This window comes from Maylandia zebra, linkage group LG8, assembly GCF_041146795.1.
Source record: "Maylandia zebra isolate NMK-2024a linkage group LG8, Mzebra_GT3a, whole genome shotgun sequence".
Lineage (NCBI taxonomy): Eukaryota > Metazoa > Chordata > Actinopteri > Cichliformes > Cichlidae > Maylandia > Maylandia zebra.
Window position 1 is genome coordinate 18,253,732 of NC_135174.1, and position 20,897 is coordinate 18,274,628.

The 20,897-nt window shown below is 37.9% G+C and overlaps 1 protein-coding gene across 2 annotated transcripts in view; it reads right to left on the minus strand.

Moving 5' to 3' along the window:
• The window catches only part of LOC101466398 (zinc finger protein 385B), a 131,530-nt gene extending 120,575 nt beyond the window's left edge, over positions 1–10,955 (minus strand). For both annotated transcript variants that reach the window (XM_004567465.3, XM_004567464.3), the window contains exon 1: positions 10,809–10,955. In XM_004567465.3, coding sequence (XP_004567522.3) covers positions 10,809–10,851 — 43 coding nt within the window. In that variant the 5' untranslated portion in view covers positions 10,852–10,955. The remainder of the gene's footprint in view (positions 1–10,808) is intronic.
• Between the last annotated feature and the right edge of the window lie 9,942 nt (positions 10,956–20,897).

Sequence of the window (20,897 nt, forward strand, 5' to 3'; positions counted from 1 at the left end):
TCTGTGTACGTGTGTATGGAGCCATTGGGTGCGGTCACTATAGCAACCAGGCTCACACCTGCCTGCTTAACGAGCTCTGCCTGCCACTGTACCAAGATTCATCTTAAGCACTTCTCTTTCAACTGCTGCTGTGTCCACAGTGTTACAGCCATCATTTTACCCTCAAATTGTCGCCATTATTGTTCTCTTTCCAACACCGTATCTTTCAAAGCTCAGGCATTTAAACTTTTTAAACTGTGTGGATCAAAGTGGAGGGATCACATTTTAGTCATTCAGTGATTCAAAGAATATGACCTTTTAATATTCATTCAGATGTTTTCTGACTCTAAATGTTCTTTTCTCATTTCTTAGGGTTTTCTAATTTACATTTAAAACATTTTCAGTTTTTTTCCAACTCCTTCTTCTGTGTAACCTTCAGCTTTTAGCAGTTCAGCACCTTTGTTTTCAGGTTAAATTCGTTTTTTTTTTTGTTTTTTTTTAATCTCATTAAATATTTTTAACTCAAAATTCAGCAATTAATTCATTTCAGTGCATACATTCAGATTCAAGCATTCACACTGCAGTTTCTTCAGAAAATGCACTTTCTAGTCTTTATTATTATATTTTATTATTTTTCCGTACGTTTTTTGAAAGCCTACTCCTTCAAAACCGTTCAACTTAGAAAAACCATTCAAACACCGTTAGATTCCTATTCTTTTGGACAACACTGCTTCTATTTTTCATATTTTTAACATTTATATTTTTAATTTTATTCAACTTTATTCAACAAAAATTTATAATGTATTTCAATGGGGAGACCCTTCAAATCCTCATTCAACTTACTCATTTTTAAACTCTTACTACTTCCACATACATTGACATAGAGCCACCATTCAAACTTTAAAACGAAGACAAGACATTCAACTATTCAACTTGTATTTATCTTTTCAATATCTATTATACTTTTTCTTCAGTTCCAGTTTAAGTTTCATGATGTTTTTTCACCCGTTTCAGAGTTTATAATGGGTGTGTATGGGACGGAATGTTGGGGCTAGAGTGAGGCAGCTCAACTGCTAGAGTGAGAGGAGCAAAAAAATTAATCTTAAAATCTTTTTTAAAACTGCTGCTGTGTCCGCAGCGTTTGCTCTACAGGTATGATTTTACCCTCAAAACGTAGCCATGGCTGTCCTCTTTCATCCAATGTGTTTACTATTGTCCTAGGTGTTATGGTTCTTTCATAAATGTCACCAATGCACAGCCTCCTCCCTCCAACTCTTCCATAGACTCTAATGTTAAAATGGCTCAGAAGGTTCGTTTGAAAATCAGAAGAGCATGGTGTCTTTCTACTGTCACCACGTCCATATAATAAGCTCCACAGGCATGAAAACTGAGAATTAGGTAGACTAGACATTGCTGTCGCTCACGGTGAAAGAATTTTGTCAATACGACATGTACTTTTCATTTGGGAAGAATTTGTTTGGGCCTGACTTTTCTGTTCATTTTAAGCAGCAAAAGTGAGGTGCATGTCTGTGTCCGTGTGTATGGAGCCATTGGGTGCGGTCACTATAGCAACCAGGCTCACACCTGCCTGCTTAACGAGCTCTCTCTGCCACTCTGCCAAAATTAATCTTAAACACTTCTCTTTCAACTGCTGCTGTGTCCACAGTGTTAAAGCCATCATTTTACCCTCAAAACGTCGCCATCGTTGTTCTTTTTCCAACATCTTGTCTTTCAAAGCTCAGAGATGTCAACTTTTTAAACTGTGTGGGTCCAAGTGGAGGGATCACATTTGAGTCATTCAGTGATTCAAAGAATATGACCTTTTAATATTCTTTCAGATGTTTTCTGACTCTAAATGTTCTTTTCTCATTTCTTAGGTTTTTCTAATTTACAATTAAAACATTTTCAGCTTTTTTCCAACTTCTTCTGTGTAACCTTCAGCTTTTAGCAGTTCAGCACTTTTGTTTTCAGGTTAAATTTGGGTTTTTTTTGTTGTTTTTTTTAAATTTCATTTAATATTTTTAACTCAAAATTCAGCAATTAATTCATTTCAGTGCATACATTCAGATTCAAGCATTCACACTGCAGTTTCTTCAGAAAATGCACTTTCTAGTTATTATTATTATTATATTTTATTTTTCCGTACGTTTTTTGTAAGCCTACTCCTTCAAAACCGTTCAACTTAGAAAAACCATTCAAACACCGTTAGATTCCTATTATTTTGGACAACACTGCTTCTATTTTTCATATTTTTAACATTTATATTTTTAATTTTATTCAACTTTATTCAACAAAAATTTATAATGTATTTCAATGGGGAGACCCTTCAAATCCTCATTCAACTTACTCATTTTTAAACTCTTACTACTTCCACATACATTGACATAGAGCCACCATTCAAACTTTAAAACGAAGACAAGACATTCAACTATTCAACTTGTATTTATCTTTTCAATATCTATTATACTTTTTCTTCAGTTCCAGTTTAAGTTTCATGATGTTTTTTCACCCGTTTCAGAGTTTATAATGGGTGTGTATGGGACGGAATGTTGGGGCTAGAGTGAGGCAGCTCAACTGCTAGAGTGAGAGGAGCAAAAAAATTAATCTTAAAATCTTTTTTAAAACTGCTGCTGTGTCCGCAGCGTTTGCTCTACAGGTATGATTTTACCCTCAAAACGTAGCCATCGCTGTCCTCTTTCATCCAATGTGTTTACTATTGTACTAGGTGTTATGGTTCTTTCATAAATGTCACCAATGCACAGCCTCCTCCCTCCAACTCTTCCATAGACTCTAATGTTAAAATGGCTCAGAAGGTTCGTTTGAAAATCAGAAGAGCATGGTGTCTTTCCACTGTCACCACGTCCATATAATAAGCTCCACAGGCATGAAAACTGAGAATTAGGTAGACTAGACATTGCTGTCGCTCACGGTGAAAGAATTTTGTCAATACGACTTTTACTTTTCATTTGGGAGCGATTTGTTTCGGCCTGACTTTTCTGTTCATTTTAAGCAGCAAAAGTGAGGCGCATGTCTGTGTACGTGTGTATGGAGCCATTGGGTGCGGTCACTATAGCAACCAGGCTCACACCTGCCTGCTTAACGAGCTCTGCCTGCCACTGTACCAAGATTCATCTTAAGCACTTCTCTTTCAACTGCTGCTGTGTCCACAGTGTTACAGCCATCATTTTACCCTCAAATTGTCGCCATTATTGTTCTCTTTCCAACACCGTATCTTTCAAAGCTCAGGCATTTAAACTTTTTAAACTGTGTGGATCAAAGTGGAGGGATCACATTTTAGTCATTCAGTGATTCAAAGAATATGACCTTTTAATATTCATTCAGATGTTTTCTGACTCTAAATGTTCTTTTCTCATTTCTTAGGGTTTTCTAATTTACATTTAAAACATTTTCAGTTTTTTTCCAACTTCTTCTTCTGTGTAACCTTCAGCTTTTAGCAGTTCAGCACCTTTGTTTTCAGGTTAAATTCGGGGGTTTTTTTTTGTTTTGTTTTTTATCTCATTCAATATTTTTAACTCAAAATTCAGCAATTAATTCATTTCAGTGCATACATTCAGATTCAAGCATTCACACTGCAGTTTCTTCAGAAAATGCACTTTCTAGTTAGTGTGAATGCTTGAAAAGCATTCACAGTATTGTTATTCGAATCTTTATTATTATTATTATTATTATTATATTTTATTTTTCCGTACGTTTTTTCAAAGCCTACTCCTTCAAAACCGTTCAACTTAGAAAAACCATTCAAACACCGTTAGATTCCTATTCTTTTGGACAACACTGCTTCTATTTTTCATATTTTTAACATTTATATTTTTAATTTTATTCAACTTTATTCAACAAAAATTTATAATGTATTTCAATGGGGAGACCCTTCAAATCCTCATTCAACTTACTCATTTTTAAACTCTTACTACTTCCACATACATTGACATAGAGCCACCATTCAAACTTTAAAACGAAGACAAGACATTCAACTATTCAACTTGTATTTATCTTTTCAATATCTATTATACTTTTTCTTCAGTTCCAGTTTAACTTTCATGATGTTTTTTCACCCGTTTCAGAGTTTATAATGGGTGTGTATGGGACGGAATGTTGGGGCTAGAGTGAGACAGCTCAACTGCTAGAGTGAGAGGAGCAAAAAAATTAATCTTAAAATCTTTTTTAAAACTGCTGCTGTGTCCACAGCGTTTGCTCTACAGGTATGATTTTACCCTCAAAACGTAGCCATGGCTGTCCTCTTTCATCCAATGTGTTTACTATTGTACTAGGTGTTATGGTTCTTTCATAAATGTCACCAATGCACAGCCTCCTCCCTCCAACTCTTCCATAGACTCTAATGTTAAAATGGCTCAGAAGGTTCGTTTGAAAATCAGAAGAGCATGGTGTCTTTACACTGTCACCACGTCCATATAATAAACTCCACAGGCATGAAAACTGAGAATTAGGTAGACTAGACATGGCTGTCGCTCACGGTGAAAGAATTTTGTCAATACGACATGTACTTTTCATTTGGGAAGAATTTGTTTGGGCCTGACTTTTCTGTTCATTTTAAGCAGCAAAAGTGAGGTGCATGTCTGTGTACGTGTGTATGGAGCCATTGGGTGCAGTCACTATAGCAACCAGGCTCACACCTGCCTGCTTAACGAGCTCTGCCTGCCACTGTACCAAGATTCATCTTAAGCACTTCTCTTTCAACTGCTGCTGTGTCCACAGTGTTACAGCCATCATTTTACCCTCAAATTGTCGCCATTATTGTTCTCTTTCCAACACCATATCTTTCAAAGCTCAGGCATTTAAACTTTTTAAACTGTGTGGATCAAAGTGGAGGGATCACATTTGAGTCATTCAGTGATTCAAAGAATATGACCTTTTAATATTCATTCAGATGTTTTCTGACTCTAAATGTTCTTTTCTCATTTCTTAGGGTTTTCTAATTTACATTTAAAACATTTTCAGTTTTTTTCCAACTCCTTCTGTGTAACCTTCAGCTTTTAGCAGTTCAGCACCTTTGTTTTCAGGTTAAATTCGGGTTTTTTTTGTTTTTTTTTAATCTCATTCAATATTTTTAACTAAAAATTCAGCAATTAATTCATTTCAGTGCATACATTCAGATTCAAGCATTCACACTGCAGTTTCTTCAGAAAATGCACTTTCTAGTTATTATTATTATATTTTATTCTGTATTCCGTACGTTTTTTGTAATCCTATAACTTCAAAACCGTTCAACTTAGAAAAACCATTCAAACACCGTTAGATTCCTATTCTTTTGGACAACACTGCTTCTATTTTTCATATTTTTAACATTTATATTTTTAATTTTATTCAACTTTATTCAACAAAAATTTATAATGTATTTCAATGGGGAGACCCTTCAAATCCTCATTCAACTTACTCATTTTTAAACTCTTACTACTTCCACATACATTGACATAGAGCCACCATTCAAACTTTAAAACGAAGACAAGACATTCAACTATTCAACTTGTATTTATCTTTTCAATATCTATTATACTTTTTCTTCAGTTCCAGTTTAAGTTTCATGATGTTTTTTCACCCGTTTCAGAGTTTATAATGGGTGTGTATGGGACGGAATGTTGGGGCTAGAGTGAGACAGCTCAACTGCTAGAGTGAGAGGAGCAAAAAAATTAATCTTAAAATCTTTTTTAAAACTGCTGCTGTGTCCGCAGCGTTTGCTCTACAGGTATGATTTTACCCTCAAAACGTAGCCATGGCTGTCCTCTTTCATCCAATGTGTTTACTATTGTACTAGGTGTTATGGTTCTTTCATAAATGTCACCAATGCACAGCCTCCTCCCTCCAACTCTTCCATAGACTCTAATGTTAAAATGGCTCAGAAGGTTCGTTTGAAAATCAGAAGAGCATGGTGTCTTTACACTGTCACCACGTCCATATAATAAACTCCACAGACATGAAAACTGAGAATTCGGTAGACTAGAAGCTGCTGTCGCTCACGGTGAAAGAATTTTGTCAATACGACTTTTACTTTTCATTTGGGAACGATTTGTTTCGGCCTGACTTTTCTGTTCATTTTAAGCAGCAAAAGTGAGGCGCATGTCTGTGTGCGTGTGTATGGAGCCATTGGGTGCGGTCACTATAGCAACCAGGCTCACACCTGCCTGCTTAACGAGCTCTGCCTGCCACTCTGCCAAGATTCATCTTAAACACTTCTCTTTCAACTGCTGCTGTGTCCACAGTGTTAAAGCCATCATTTTACCCTCAAAACGTCGCCATCGTTGTTCTTTTTCCAACATCTTGTCTTTCAAAGCTCAGAGATGTAAACTTTTTAAACTGTGTGGGTCCAAGTGGAGGGATCACATTTTAGTCATTCAGTGATTCAAAGAATATGACCTTTTAATATTCTTTCAGATGTTTTCTGATTCTAAATGTTCTTTTCTCATTTCTTAGGGTTTTCTAATTTACAATTAAAACATTTTCAGCTTTTTTCCAACTTCTTCTTCTGTGTAACCTTCAGCTTTTAGCAGTTCAGCACTTTTGTTTTCAGGTTAAATTCGGGTTTTTTTTTAATCTCATTCAAGATTTTTAACTTAAATTCAGTAATTAATTCATTTCAGTGCATACATTCAGATTCAAGCATTCACACTGCAGTTTCTTCAGAAAATGCACTTTCTAGTTATTAATAGTTTTTCAAATTTTTTTTATTTTCTAAGCGTTACTGAGAAAATCTGAAAAGATTATTAACAAATCATTATTTGCACCTCTTCTGAACAAAAGCATAACGTAATGGTGACATTGTATCCTACTTTTTATTAATTACTTATTTAATTAGACTAATAATAAGGTTCTGTTTGTTTATTTAAATATTTTACAAGATTTGGACAATGTACAGAGTAGGCTAAAAAACTTGTTACTGTGATAGCAATTGGTAATAATTGGTAGCAATAAAAAAAATACTATCTCATTAGGTATTGACTTACAGTAGTATTGATACCAACAGTCCTGTCTTCTTGTCCTCCAGTTGACACACAGCTTCACACAACACCTCCCTGCATTGCACCCATGCAGTCAGTTATGACCGCAGCCTGCCAGCTACACTAGTTAGCAATAGCTGACAACTTGAAATAGTCAACATGCTAACGCTGAGGCTTCAGAATGCTCACTCCACAATCAGTGAATGATGTCATCCATATTTATACTGTCTATGGCTGAAATGTTTTGAAATTAAAATTCTCGCATTGACAATTTAACCTTTGTCTGTTTGTTATTATTTTGGATTTTTTTTTTAATCTTAATGTTTATTGTCAAAATAAGAAACCATGTTTGTTTCTTAAATAGACCTGACGCCCTAATTATTTAGTTTCATTGGGGAAAAATTGTCAGAAGCACTGAAATAATTTAATTAAAACAAAAAGGTTTTATGAGTCATATTCTTACCGCATTATCCTTACAAGGAGTTTGGTGACATGTTAATAATATCAACACAATACTCCTAACTTTTTTTTTCTCTGAAAAGCTCTTTTATGTACTTTATACTACATACTTTATACTATAAATATTCTGTGATGACTGATGTTTCTCAGTCCAGACTGTGGAATTACACATCACCGTATTCTGACAGTACCTCTGTTGTAGCTACTCACCAGTCATTTTTATATGCTTTAATGCATTTCATTAGAGTGTACGAGGAACTGTTTCATGTTGATGCTAGTGTCTTCTCCTACTTTATTTGCATTTTAACTCTCAGGCTCCAGAGGCTCTTCAAATAAAGGCAGCGAGCTCTGCCTGTCAGTTGGCTGTCAAAGCCATTAGTCATAAAACACATTAGGAAAGCCACACCCCATGGCAGCTGTATAGTATTCAGGAGTACCAATGGGATATCTCATCAATCTCTGTTTACAGCACAGGGAAAAACACTGTTCATTTTACCACCCTGACTCTAAAGGCCCGAGAGTGGCGTCTCCCTGCATTAAAAAAATCTTCTGTCACACCAACGGGAAGAAAAAAGAAAAGCAATATTGCCAACATATCAACAAAGAATGATTTGTAGATGAGTGTTCAATCTTTGTTGGACTTTATCAGCAGGAGCCATGAGTCCATTGACAGCTAAGGGCTGGAGCTCAAGCTGCTCCCATCCCAATCTCGTTCCACATGATTATTCTCAATTTCACAGCTGATGGTTTTTACTGAGACAGATGGCGCCGGCCAAATGCCAAAGTACAGAAGAGAAAGCTCCGAGGTAGGAGAAAAAGTTAAAGAAGGGGGTAGGGAGATAAGCTGGTCACTCAACTTCATCACCAATGTTTGGAATGGTAGCAATCTGTGAATGTGACCTTTCTCCACCGTGCAGGATGGTGAGAGATGTGGTGTCTCGGTAGATGCTCTTGGGTTTGAATATACAGACGGGGTGCTAATCTGAACCTGAAGAAGCGAGGGGGAAACATGCACTAGTGATGAGGTGCCAGTGCAGGTAGAGACCAAAGAAATGAAGATTCTGTGGGAATCTAAAAAATCTTTACCCCATCTATTAAATTCATAGAGCAGCATTTGTCCCTAGTTGCACATGTTGTTTTGTTAAAATTAGCTTATAATGAGTTCAATTATTTATTAATAGCTTTTTATTATTATTTCAATTAAGCAATTAAGATCCAAAACTCCAAATTATTGAGTTTACCATCATATAAGACAAACAAAAGGTGAATTAAAGAGCAGCTCTTCTCTCCAAGCTTACCACATTTATTGTGCAAAACACTTTTCCCCTCTTCCACAAATGGCTTTTGCATTGGGAGGCCTTGCACCATAATATGTTGAATTGTCTTAAAAGCTGCTAACTTACCAAACTTCTCATTACCTTTGCTCCTCATTACTGAAATTACCCTTATGATAATTTCAGACTTTCTTCTTTTCTAAAAGAAATCGAATAACAATTACCCTTTTGCCTTTCTGTACTGTAAGTACTGCTTGTCATTAGAAACTGCTGCCAGTCCATTTCCCACATGTATATTTAACATAATGTGCACTGAGTTTGTCTCTGGATGAACTAACCTACATACAAATTTAGCTAAATGACTGCTTTCATGCTGAGACTGGAGAGAGCGAGTCTGGCCCAGCTGTATACACACCTAAGAACCCAACAGAATCGCACTTGGTGTTAAAAAAAAGTTTAAAAAAAAGAAACTCTACCAGCCTCACACCGGAGGAGTGCTAGTGAAAATTACAGCATCACTCAGGGGAGCGGGCAGTAGAAGGTGTGGGATTTGATGAATCAAGGACCTTTTGTTCACAGCGAAAATGACTGGCTTCCATGCAGTTGGAAAGAGCATCTCCTCGCCAGAGCTTGGCAGGGATGCAGCGTCATTTGGAGCCATTTATGTTTGAAGCTGACGCAGAGGGGGACGGAGGCGCGCAAGGTCACTGAAAGAGGATGCAGAACGTGATGATGTGGCCAGTGCTGGGTGTTTAAGTGTGTCTACTCTGCTTGAATTGAGCAGCAGCTGAGTATGCCAGGGCCGCACTCACGGTAATGATGGAGTGAGACGCTCACATCTATAGGAAGACTGAAGTGAACCTCAAGCAGCACAGCTGAGGTTTCAACACAGTAAATGACACGATGAGCACACACACGTGTCAGTATAGAGCCAGCAAGTTTATCGTTTGATTAGAACCTAAATTTAACAGGGAGTACTCAAAAATAAATAAATAAAAATCATCTGTTTTGGTGTCAGCTGCAGATGAATATTCGCCACTTGTGATAATGCTTTGGATGAAAAACAAAAAACAGCAAATGGCATTTTGAAAACTAGTTTTTTTTGTATTTCACACAAGAAAAAATGAGTCCACTGATTGAGAAAACAGCCAGTAATCAGCGAATTCAATTTTCATCTTGGGAAAACAATACAACACATGTATTTTCCAGAACCTTTCATCCACAGTGATTTGCGTTTTTGGCCCCTCCACATATACTAACAGATGGAGATTTTAGATTTGGGGTTCAGTCTTATTCAAAGATGATTGAGCCAGGACCACCTGCACTACACCTGCTAGTACTAAAAGAAAAAAGTTTGAAAAGAGAAAGCATATTTGGGTTAGCTCCAAATATAGGATAGCCATAGGGCATAGGAAGAAAAGACGCATATGGGGTTGACTCTTTTTTCTTTCATATACATCTTCATTTAATGTTAAAATTATTCCACAGAATAGTGGCCGACATCCTTAAGGGTCTGCACACACACAACTACGGTATGAAACACACACACAGGGATTCAGCGATGTGCACTGAGACACTCGAAATGCCTAAAAAAAATCCCTGAGCTCCAGGGTTTAAATAACTTCATTCACAAACCCAGGTATGCCTCTGACCTCCATCAACACCACCAGGTATGTGTCAGGATATTATTTCTTCTTAAATATGACTAAGGCAACTACTATAACCAACGACAATTAATACATGTGATATTTGTGCCTCCAAAACACTCAGATTTTAAAAGTTAGAACATGATTTTTTTTGTCAAATACTAGCACTTTTTCATACACACCGACAAACCAAACACAAAACTGGAACCCTTATCCACCAGGAAAAGAAATAAAATATCCATGTTTTTTAAATTGATATAGAATGTTTTAACTACTACTTACTTACTTACTTACTTACTTACTTACTTACTTACTTACTATAATTTTAAATAGAAAAAATAGCAAATGCATTTCTATCAAACGCAAAAGAAAGACACTGTAGAAACATTTAGTCGACATGAAAGCGCAGTCCGCAGGTGTCCAAAGCGACGTTCACACACAAACAGCCTCGGAATACAACATTTAAACAACATTCCTACCTGTGTAAGACGGTTGCACAGCTCCTGCGTCGCTACTGTCCATTTCCAGCTGTCACAGATTACAGCGCGAGCTCAGCAGCAGGCGTTTCAGTCCCGCGACCGAGTCCAGAAAAGATAAAACCACGAGGGTAATGCGCGCGCGCTGTGGCACCGCCGCCTGCGCGACAGAGATACCGAATCACTGCGCGCGAGGATGTGAGGGAAAAGAAAAAAGGGCCAAATGAAATCAGTCGACGTGAAAACAGGGTTGGAGCAGCAGTGGCACGGGACTGTTTGAAATGTAAAATGTTAATAAGAGCGGGCTACTCTTATTACTTTATGAAGCAACCCAAAGAATTTCAATGAAAGTGTAGAGCGTTTTTTTCCCCAGACATTTCTACTTATTCTACTCTGTGACTGATTAGCTTAACTGATTGGCTGATAACAGATTTTATTTAATAGGGCCTTATTCAAACAAACTCAGTATAGCCATCTTTTTACACAACCACAACAAAAACTTTCCTCAAGTTGTCCTACAAGATACAAAGTCAAGAATAAATCAAATGTAAACATAAACATCAGCAAATACATGTGCACAACTGTAACGCTTACATCAGACAACCATAAGAGAAGGTACACCATAGTAATACACTATACACTTGATGTTTAATGTGTCTTCATAGGACAATTAGACAACCCTTACATTATAGCAGTATACAGTTACATAACAAAACTTGGGGCCAACAGCTGTATTTGCATTGTTTTATTATTTAACAGAAGTCTGGTAACCTGTCCAGTGGTTGTGATTAATGGTGTACTGAGAGAGAAGAGCTTATAGGGGGCATATCCTGAGCTTTTAGTTGGATTTATGAATCATATCAGAGTAGTAGAAATAGTTGGTTATGTTCATTAATTGTATTTACATGAATAAGCACCTTCTTTATATATAAAATGTAAATACAATAGTCTTATACATGTGGCCTACATCATAGTGTGTAGTCAAAAATGTAACTTTTAAATCGTGACAGAGACTTTGCTCTATAAAAGTGGAAATAACAGCAGACAATAAAACTAATGAAATGTCTCATTAGTGTGGTATTTTCTGCATTGCAAATTGCTTTTACAAGTTAATTTGTTTTATTTTCACAGAGGCCGGTGTGACTGTCATACAGAAGTGCACTCATAAAAGATCTTATATCATCATTGAGGACATTTAAAATAAAGATGGACTTTCAATACACAAAACGATTTACCATATCCGAATATACTGCACTCAAAAGCAGCATGTTAAAACATGACCATATCCTATTGTATTGCATTGAAATTTGTAACATGCAACCAAGCATACTTTGGAGATCATGCTAACCCTCAAGCCTGTGTCATCTATATGTAGAGCAGAAAAGAAGGTCAAAGTTCAAGGCTGCAATGAATGAGTATGTCTTACTCTCCAACCAGTTGTAACAGATGGCTGCACCTCCCTGAGTGTGGTTCTTCTGGGGTTTCTTCCTGTAAAATTGAGTTTTTCCTTCCCACAGTTGCTAAGTGCTTGCTTATATGGGGTCTCCTGATTGTTGGGGTTTTCTTACCTTACAGTATAAAGCCAATGCCAGTAGAAACTACCATAAAGACTGCTTTTGTGATTTGGCACAACATACATAAAAGACAAATCAATTCAATGTTGTGCATTTTACCTAAAGGCAGCTTCGGTATGATGAAATTAAAAGAGAAAAGTCATATTTTGCAACACTGAGACACCTGCTGGTGTTTTTACAGCCTTGAAACAACGATAATGTATTTCCATAAACACTTCTATTAAAAAACCTGCTTCCACATAATGGCCACTTATAATAAGATTAAATGTTTGAGAGGTCAAAGGAAAATCTTGTAACCCTCTGACATGTCAAATCATCACTACCTCTGTGTGCAGCAGGGCCTATCATCAGGCATCATCCCCCAATCTTTCCCCCTGTAGACCCTTTCATTAACATAGTTGGGCTTTGTTCAAAAGCAGATCCCTGCAGATGAATTTGAGCATATAGTGACACAGGCACATGCCTTCGTGCGCTGTGGCCGTCCTCGCTGTGTGCGTTTGGATCAGCTGTCAGCTGGAGGGTGATGGATGCATGCTGGAAACATACTTGGAGTTCGAGGTATGTCCTTCTCACTGAAGTCCTTTGACACCCTGCTTGACCCCAGCGCAAGTCAGCCGCTCTAAAAATAAAGAAGCACATGTGCTTGATGCACATAGACGCAGAAACAAGGGTGTAAGATATCATGCTTCTCGTGTCTTCATATCTGCGTGCAAATACAAAGGAAAACAATACACAGCCTGTTGGATTACAAGAAAGTTATATTCAGGTCCTCGATTTCCATGAAGCTCAAGCCCAATCAACATGCTCCCAGCATCAAAGTTAATGCCAGTGCTCAGCTCCATCATTATCTTGAGTGCTTTCATTAAAGGACATTTTTATTCTGCTGCGTCCAGAATCACAGAGAAAAACCGGCCACAAGTCGCAGCCACATGTTTTGGCTGAACCTGGTCACCATGGCAATGCGTTTAAAAAGAACTCGACTTTGACTTTTGACTTTAAAGTCTCATTGAAATATTGGAATTGACAGACGTGAGTAGTTGGTTTAAAAAAGATGGGAGGGAAAATGCGATTGAAAAGAATGGCATCATTGTGAAGGCTCGAGTCACATAAAGGCTGCAGTTCACAGTGTAACCCTCAGCGGTGAGGAGTATTTGAGCGTGACAACAATATCCACCCTCTGACTCAATTTGACACTCAGCAGGTCTAGTTATTAATCCAATGCTGCAGCTGCAGCAAGTAGCGTTTTGATCATTTTTCCAACCATGTAAGTGATTTTTTTTTTTTTGTCTTTGCATGTGACTTACTGAAAATATGAATTCAAACATGAATTCATGTCAGCTGTTGGCCTGAAGCCAGCTATAAATGTAAACTATGTGACAAATGTGAGACAAATGAAAAAGACATGAGTCTTCTTAAATGACTTTTTATGAGATCGTCACTGCTGATATCTTACAAAAGTATGAAAGGATCCATCACGCTTTCAAATAGATTAATGGCCTATTTGAATGTGTGCTGGGGTGTGTGTGTAAAACTATGACCCACAAAAGGAAGGAGAGTGGGTATTGAGTTTACTTTGAGCTGGAGGGTAGCCAATATTATCCAAACTTAGAATTATTATGTACAATTCCCCCTTGTGGTTTTTGCTCTATTCATTTAAAATCTTATCTTAATCTTTTTATTTATTTATTTATTTATTTTGGAGATTTAGGCTTAAGCTGGTCATTTCAAACTTGGCTTCAGTGTAAAGCTACTTCACATGCAGTATATATTTACTTTAAAAAAAATGTATATCAGAAGAAATTAATTTAGTTCACTTGATTATAAGCATTTCTTTGACTTTGACTTACTGTATTTTCTTCTTTTACTTTGAAAACCTCCTATCTAGGCATTAAAGACATGTATGTCCCAGTGCTAATTTAATAGGCATGGCTTCACTCCTCTCCCACATCATACATAAACATTTTCAGGGAGAGATTGGAGCATTTAAACTGAGAATGAAAGATGGTGAAATCCTTTTAGAAAAGAGTCCAATCAAAAATTAGATCAGGGTGCATTCTGGGTAAGAGGAGCAAATCTTACCCACCCGATGACTGCATGTGGCTGCGACTTGTGACCGTTTTTTCTTGTACACACTGCCTTGAAGTCCACTTGAGTCTTGATGGTGATGATTTACTGAAGGAGTGCAAAAGAGAAGACAAGATATTCACTGCTGGAGTAATACAAAAGTTAGTATGTTGATTTCATGGTTAATGGAAACACCACAGACAATGTTGTGAAGATTTGAAGGTCTCGGTATAGAAATGTGAACCAAGAATATGTGCATCAATATGTTTTTATACCGTCTTCCTTTGTCCTCCTGATCCCTGGAGAATTGTGAGGATGATCTATTAAAAGGAAATAATTACTATTAAGGCTATTTAACCATATATATCCAATTTAGATAAGTGATGTCATCCATTGATTTCAAGATTATTATTATTTTTTTTTTAGTAGCCTATTTAAGACCATATTTGAAGAAAAAGGTAAAATCGATTAGCTGTTAGCTAATGCTATTACGGACTAGCTTGGTTCAAATTCAAATCAAATTCAAATTTTATTTGTCACGTACACAGTCATACACAGTACGATATGCAGTGAAATGCTTGGACAACTGCTCATGACCTAAAGAAAAAAAAAAGGAAAAGGCTATGAATAAGATAGGAAATAAATATGAAAAATTAAAAAGGGTAAATTTAACTAGGAAGGAATGAAATATAAATTAAGGTTAAAAATGAAATAACTGTACAACACAAATTAGAATGAAGGGTAAATTTAACTGGGAAAGAATAAGATAAAATATATAAATTAAAGTTGAAAATAAAATAACTGTACAACAAAATACACAATACACAGTATAGAACTATATAAGAATGTATGAAGAAATATAAATAAATAAATATATACACAATAACAGCAGCTGTACAAGTATTAACTGGAAATGAAGAATATAGTGACCAGTGTTGTGCAATCGACATTATGTCTTGTGCAGTGCAAATATGCTTAAAGTGATTTAAGTGATGAAGTGAAAACAATGTCCAGAATGTCCAGTGTGTGTGTAAGAACTATATGTGTGGGTCAGTACTGTGTGGTGGTGTGATTGAGAGACCGTATTGCCTGCGGGAAGAAGCTCCTCCTCAGTCTCTCTGTGTTGGTCTTCAGGGAGCGGAATCGCTTTCCTGACCTCAACAGAGAGAACAGTCTGTTGTTGGGATGGCTGAGGTCCTTCACCATCTTCCTGGCTTTGGTCCAGCACCGCCTGCTGTAGATTGAGTGCAGGTCAGGGAGCTCGGAGCGGATGGTGCACAACCCTCTGTAGAGCTCGTCTGTCCTGCATGGTGCTGTTCCCGAACCAGGTTAAGATGTTTCCCGTCAGGATGTTCTCTATGGTGCACGAATAAAAGTTCCTGAGCACCTTGGAGGGCAGTTGGAAGTCTCTCAAGCGTCTGAGGTGGTAGAGACGCTGTCGGGCCTTTTTCACCACGGTGTTGATGTGACAGGACCATGACAGGTCCTGCGTGATGTGAACTCTGAGGTATTTGAAGCTGTCCACTCTCTCCACTGGGCACTCGTTGATGACGGGGGTCTGGTAGTTCCTCTCCTGCTTAGTGCTGAAGTCCACTATCAGCTCCTTTGTCTTACTAACGTTTAGAAGGAGGTTGTTCCTCTGGCACCAGTTCTCCAGATTCCTAATCTCCTTCAGGTAGGCCGTCTCATTGTTATCAGAGATCAGGCCCACCACGACGGTTAGCAAGTCATAATTTACCGTTAACTTAAAAGGAAAGTTAATTCTTGCTTGTCATAGCCAGAACCATTGAACGGAAGAGTCCCCTCATCTCCGTTCACTCCAACTGACTCTTTCCCCCCTTTTTTGTAACCACAATGGCGGCTCAACACGCTAGCCACCAAAGATATACTAGCATTGAAGTTTGAGATGCATTTTCAAAAGCATGTACATTTATTTTTACAGTTTATTTATTTATTTAGGTAGTTAATTGCCCACTCCTGCTTTATGCTGTTTTAGATTATAAAATTTTACCCATGTGCCATGTAAACGCCCTGAACTAACCACTATAAATTTAGGTCTCTTAAAGCCCATTTGAATGCTTGAGTAATATAAAAATTCCACACTGTCCAGAATTGTTTTTATTTTATTCTTATTTTTTACATTGTAATGCTGGGCATTTTAACACTGGACTCTATGAGGACTTACTCCAGCAGAGAAGTGGCCATTAGAGGAAGTTTCAGATTTTTCACTCCCACACTGGCTTCATTTTTCAGCCCTGGAGGTCGTCCCTTGGCTGAAGCTACAGCCAGCATGCCATTAGCAAAGCTTAGCATAATGACTACAACCAGGGTGAAACAGCTAACCTGCTTCTATCCAAATGGAACAAAATCAATCTAAACCACCAGCCTGAACTCACAAAATACCACTGTATATCTTGATTGTTTTAGACATACAAAGAAATAAGGCACTTTACATTTACACTTTACTTTTTGGTTGGGAACCATTGGGGAGACACAGCTCCTAGCTGATAAGGAATCAAATGCCCAACTGAAATTGTTGTATTTATACTTTGAAAGCAGTAATCTAAAAATACATGGGTGTTACTGAGAAAATGTGAATGTTCAGCATGTTAAATAATGCAACACAAAGATCATTTAAAAATCACCCTATTATAGGGCATTTTCTGTGCTTTCCTAAGTCATCTCCTCACTAGCATCCTTTCCAGTGGCAACACAGCTAGATGCTCCATTTTAGATAAGACACAATTATTGTAGCACATCACACGCACTATCGCTATCACCTAAAATCTCAAACCTCACCACAGAATGCAGTCCAGATACCACATCCCCGTGCCCTTGGTATTTAATGACATTTCTCTCTGTCCACGGAGATAGAGGGGATCCATCAGAGTGAATGTTTTCTGTATTTTTTAAGCTGGGCTCTGCTATAGATTTGGGGCACTGTTTTTTTTTTATTATTTAAAAAAAAAGGGGGGGGGGGGGAACCTACCAAAAAATGTTGTTATGACAACCACACCTTTTTGGACACATTACCTGTTTTCATTTGTTGTGCAAACATAACAGATACGAGGGGGGGGGGAATTTATTTTCAGGGCACATTTCCTTTATTCTGTGAATCTCCTCCTATAAACACAGTCAATTTCAGCCCGGCTCTCAGGCCATTATGATTCACAGAGGCCGAGCATGAAATTAGTTTCTTTTTTGACAGACACATCTTGACTGACAGCTCAACAAATGAGAAATCATTTACTGTGAACAGAGCAGACGCCTGCTTTTGGCAGAAATGCTGAGGCGAGTGCACGACTGCGTGTGTGTGTGTGCACACGAGCTTGAAAGTACATTTTATGTAAGGTTCTCACTGGCATCAAAACCACAATAGCAGGTCAGGGAACAAAAAAGACACTTTACAATACAATTCTTTACATAGCTGTAGTTTAACGTTGTGTGAGAGGACAACAAAGATGCCATCGTCACAATTTCTGTGCTGACAGAAGGATATTTAGAAGATAATTAGAAAAACTGAAAAGGTGACAGCAGAAAAAATGCAGGAATTATTAAAATATATTTTAATAATAGATAATTAGCTACAAACCAACAAAGTCACCTGCTAGCCAGTGCCCTCAAAATATTTACCTGATAAAGGATGCATTTTATTATAATTATACACCTATTCTGGCTTCACTTGTTGTTTTTACATCCTGAAATGATCTTACCCCACCTTACCTCTGAGCTGCTTTACCCCTGCAATACTGTCTGAGTTACCTTTGCATGCTAGACAGTCCCCTACATTGTCCATTTAAAAAAGTCATTTTAAAACTCAATTATACTGATTTGGCCTTTGACCCAGCATGAGATATTGTTCTGACTTGCGTTTATTGCATTGTAGTTGTTTTTATTGGTGCTTTTACTTACCATTGTTTTCAGTGTATTTGTTGATTTTTGTGTACAGCACTTTTTGTTAATCTCCTGTAACTGTTTTTAAAGTGCTTCATGAAGAAAGTTGGTATGGTACAGCTGAATTGGTAGACTGCTATTGTTCACTTGATTGAGCAGGTAACCCAAATGCTGAATGGGCTGGTTCAAATGTGTCCTGGACCATTTCCTGTGTGTCATTCCTCCTCACTCTCCCCCGATTTTCCTTTCTACTGTCCTATCAAAATAAAAGCTTCGAATTCAAGAATCAAAACTCTACAGCTAAAAAAACAAAAACAAAAAATCTGTGTTGTGCTCAGCTGACAGCAACTGAACACAACATTTCAGTCAATGCTTTAGTACATATTGGCTCTAGACTATGACAGTACTTTTTTGGGATAAAATAAAAATAACAAAAAAATTTATTTTATCAGATATTATAGTGTCATATGTTCTGACCTGCTTGTTCCATTTACTGCATCTATATTTTGCTAATAGTTTTAAAACCTCAAAGAGCACTAGGCACCCCCTGTTAAAGGGCAGAAATCATAACAACAAAGTGAACTGCAGCATTAACCCAAAGCTTTGAAGTAGCTGTGGAGTAAAGAGGTGAACACAGCTAAAGCAGACCAATACTGTGCCCTTCCTCTGCAGGACAGACTTTTCCTCACTTTGCCATTAATGGCTTTTTGCATGGCCGATATATATACTGTATAATATGCAGACAAATGCAGACAATGGCAAATTTCTTCACCTTGTGAACAGCAGGTGAGAGTTCATCCTTTCCTTCATGTAAACTTAGTAGCTCTGCAAGAAATATTACGTTAATATTGAATCGATTTTAACAATAGTTCTTTAATTCTGATTGTTTAAAGATAGTTTAGCTTTTTTTTAAGTGCAATGCTGCCATCTAGTGTTCAGAAATCTTTACTATGCCATGTCTGTGGTGAAGTTTTTACAGGTGTATTTTTTAGACTTCTAATCATTTTTAAAACTCTCTTTGCATTGCAAAATGTGGCCCATGAGGAGGTTTTTATATTTGTTTTGAAAAAGTATACTGCATATGCTTTTTTAAAACCTTATTCCAAAGTGTCATGTCCTCCTGGTGGGACATGGCTAGGACACCTCACCCAGGAGGCATCCTTGTCAGATGCCCAAAACCCTCTCAACTACTTGGGATGTGGAGGAGCAGCAGCTCCACTCTGAGCCCCTACCGGTTGTCCAAACCCCTCAACCTATTTCTAAGGGAGAGGCCAGCCAGCCTTCTGAGAAAGCGCCTTTCTGTTGCTTGTATCTGCGATCTCGTTCTTTTGGTCACTACCCAAAGCTCGTGACCATTGGTGAGGGTAGGGATGTAGATTGACCGGTAAATTGAGAGCTTCACTTTTACGCTCAGCTCTCTCTTCACCACGATGGACAAGTACAGCATCTGCATCACTGCAGATGCTGTACCAATCTGTCTGTCAATCTCCTCCTCCCTTCTCCCCTCACTCATGAACAAGACCTAGATACTTAAACTCTTCCACTTGGGTCAGTAACTGGTCTCTGACCCAGAGTGGGCACTCCACTCCACTCAAGGACATTGACAGAGTGGTTGCGAAGCCACTCCTTTGTTATCTTGGCTGCTTGCTTAGGGTCAGTGTCATGTAGGAAGTTGAACAATCACCCTAGTTCAAGGTCCAGTCTGTGTGGCAGGTTATCATCAAGGATGTCTTTGTGCATTGCTGCATTTATCTTTCCCTCAACTCTGACTCATCTACCGCTTCCTGCTGGTGAAGAACATCCCACAAGATGATGCTTCCACCACCCCGCTTCACTGTAGGGAAAGTATTGGCCAATGGATGAGCTGTGCCTGGTTTCTTCCAGACATGACGCTTGGGATTCAGGTCAAAGAGTTCAATCTTTGTTTCAACCGACCAGAGAATGTTGTTTCTCATGGTCTGAGAGTCCTTCAGCTGCCATTTGGCAAACCCCAGGTGTGCTCTTTCATCTCACTAGTTTACCATACAGGCCTGATTGGTGGAGTGCTTCAGAACTGGTTGTACTTCTGGAAGGTCCTCCTGTCTTCACAGAGCAACACTGGAGCTCTGTTGTTGATCACCTCCCTGATCCCTTCTACCTCAGTCACTCAGATGTAGGAAGAGTCCTGTTTGTTTTAAACTTCTTCGATTTACAGATGATGGAGGCATTTGTGGTCTTTGGAACCTTCAATGCTGCACAGGTTTTTCTGTACCCTTTCCCACTGAATCTGTTCCTTGATACAATCCTGTCTTGGAGGTCTACTGACAATTCCTTGGACTTCATGTCTTGGGTTGTGCTCTGATATCCACTGTTTGCTATGGGAGGTCATATAGACAGGTATAGGCCTTTCCAAACTATGTCAAACCAACTTTCTTTTTAATACATTTGCAAGGATCTCAGTCAAACTTTTTTTTCACTTTGTTATTATGGTATATATTTTGTGTAGGAGTTTTGAGATAAAATAATACATTCTTATTCCAAAAATGGAATAAATGTAACAAAAATTAAGGCAAATGTGGAA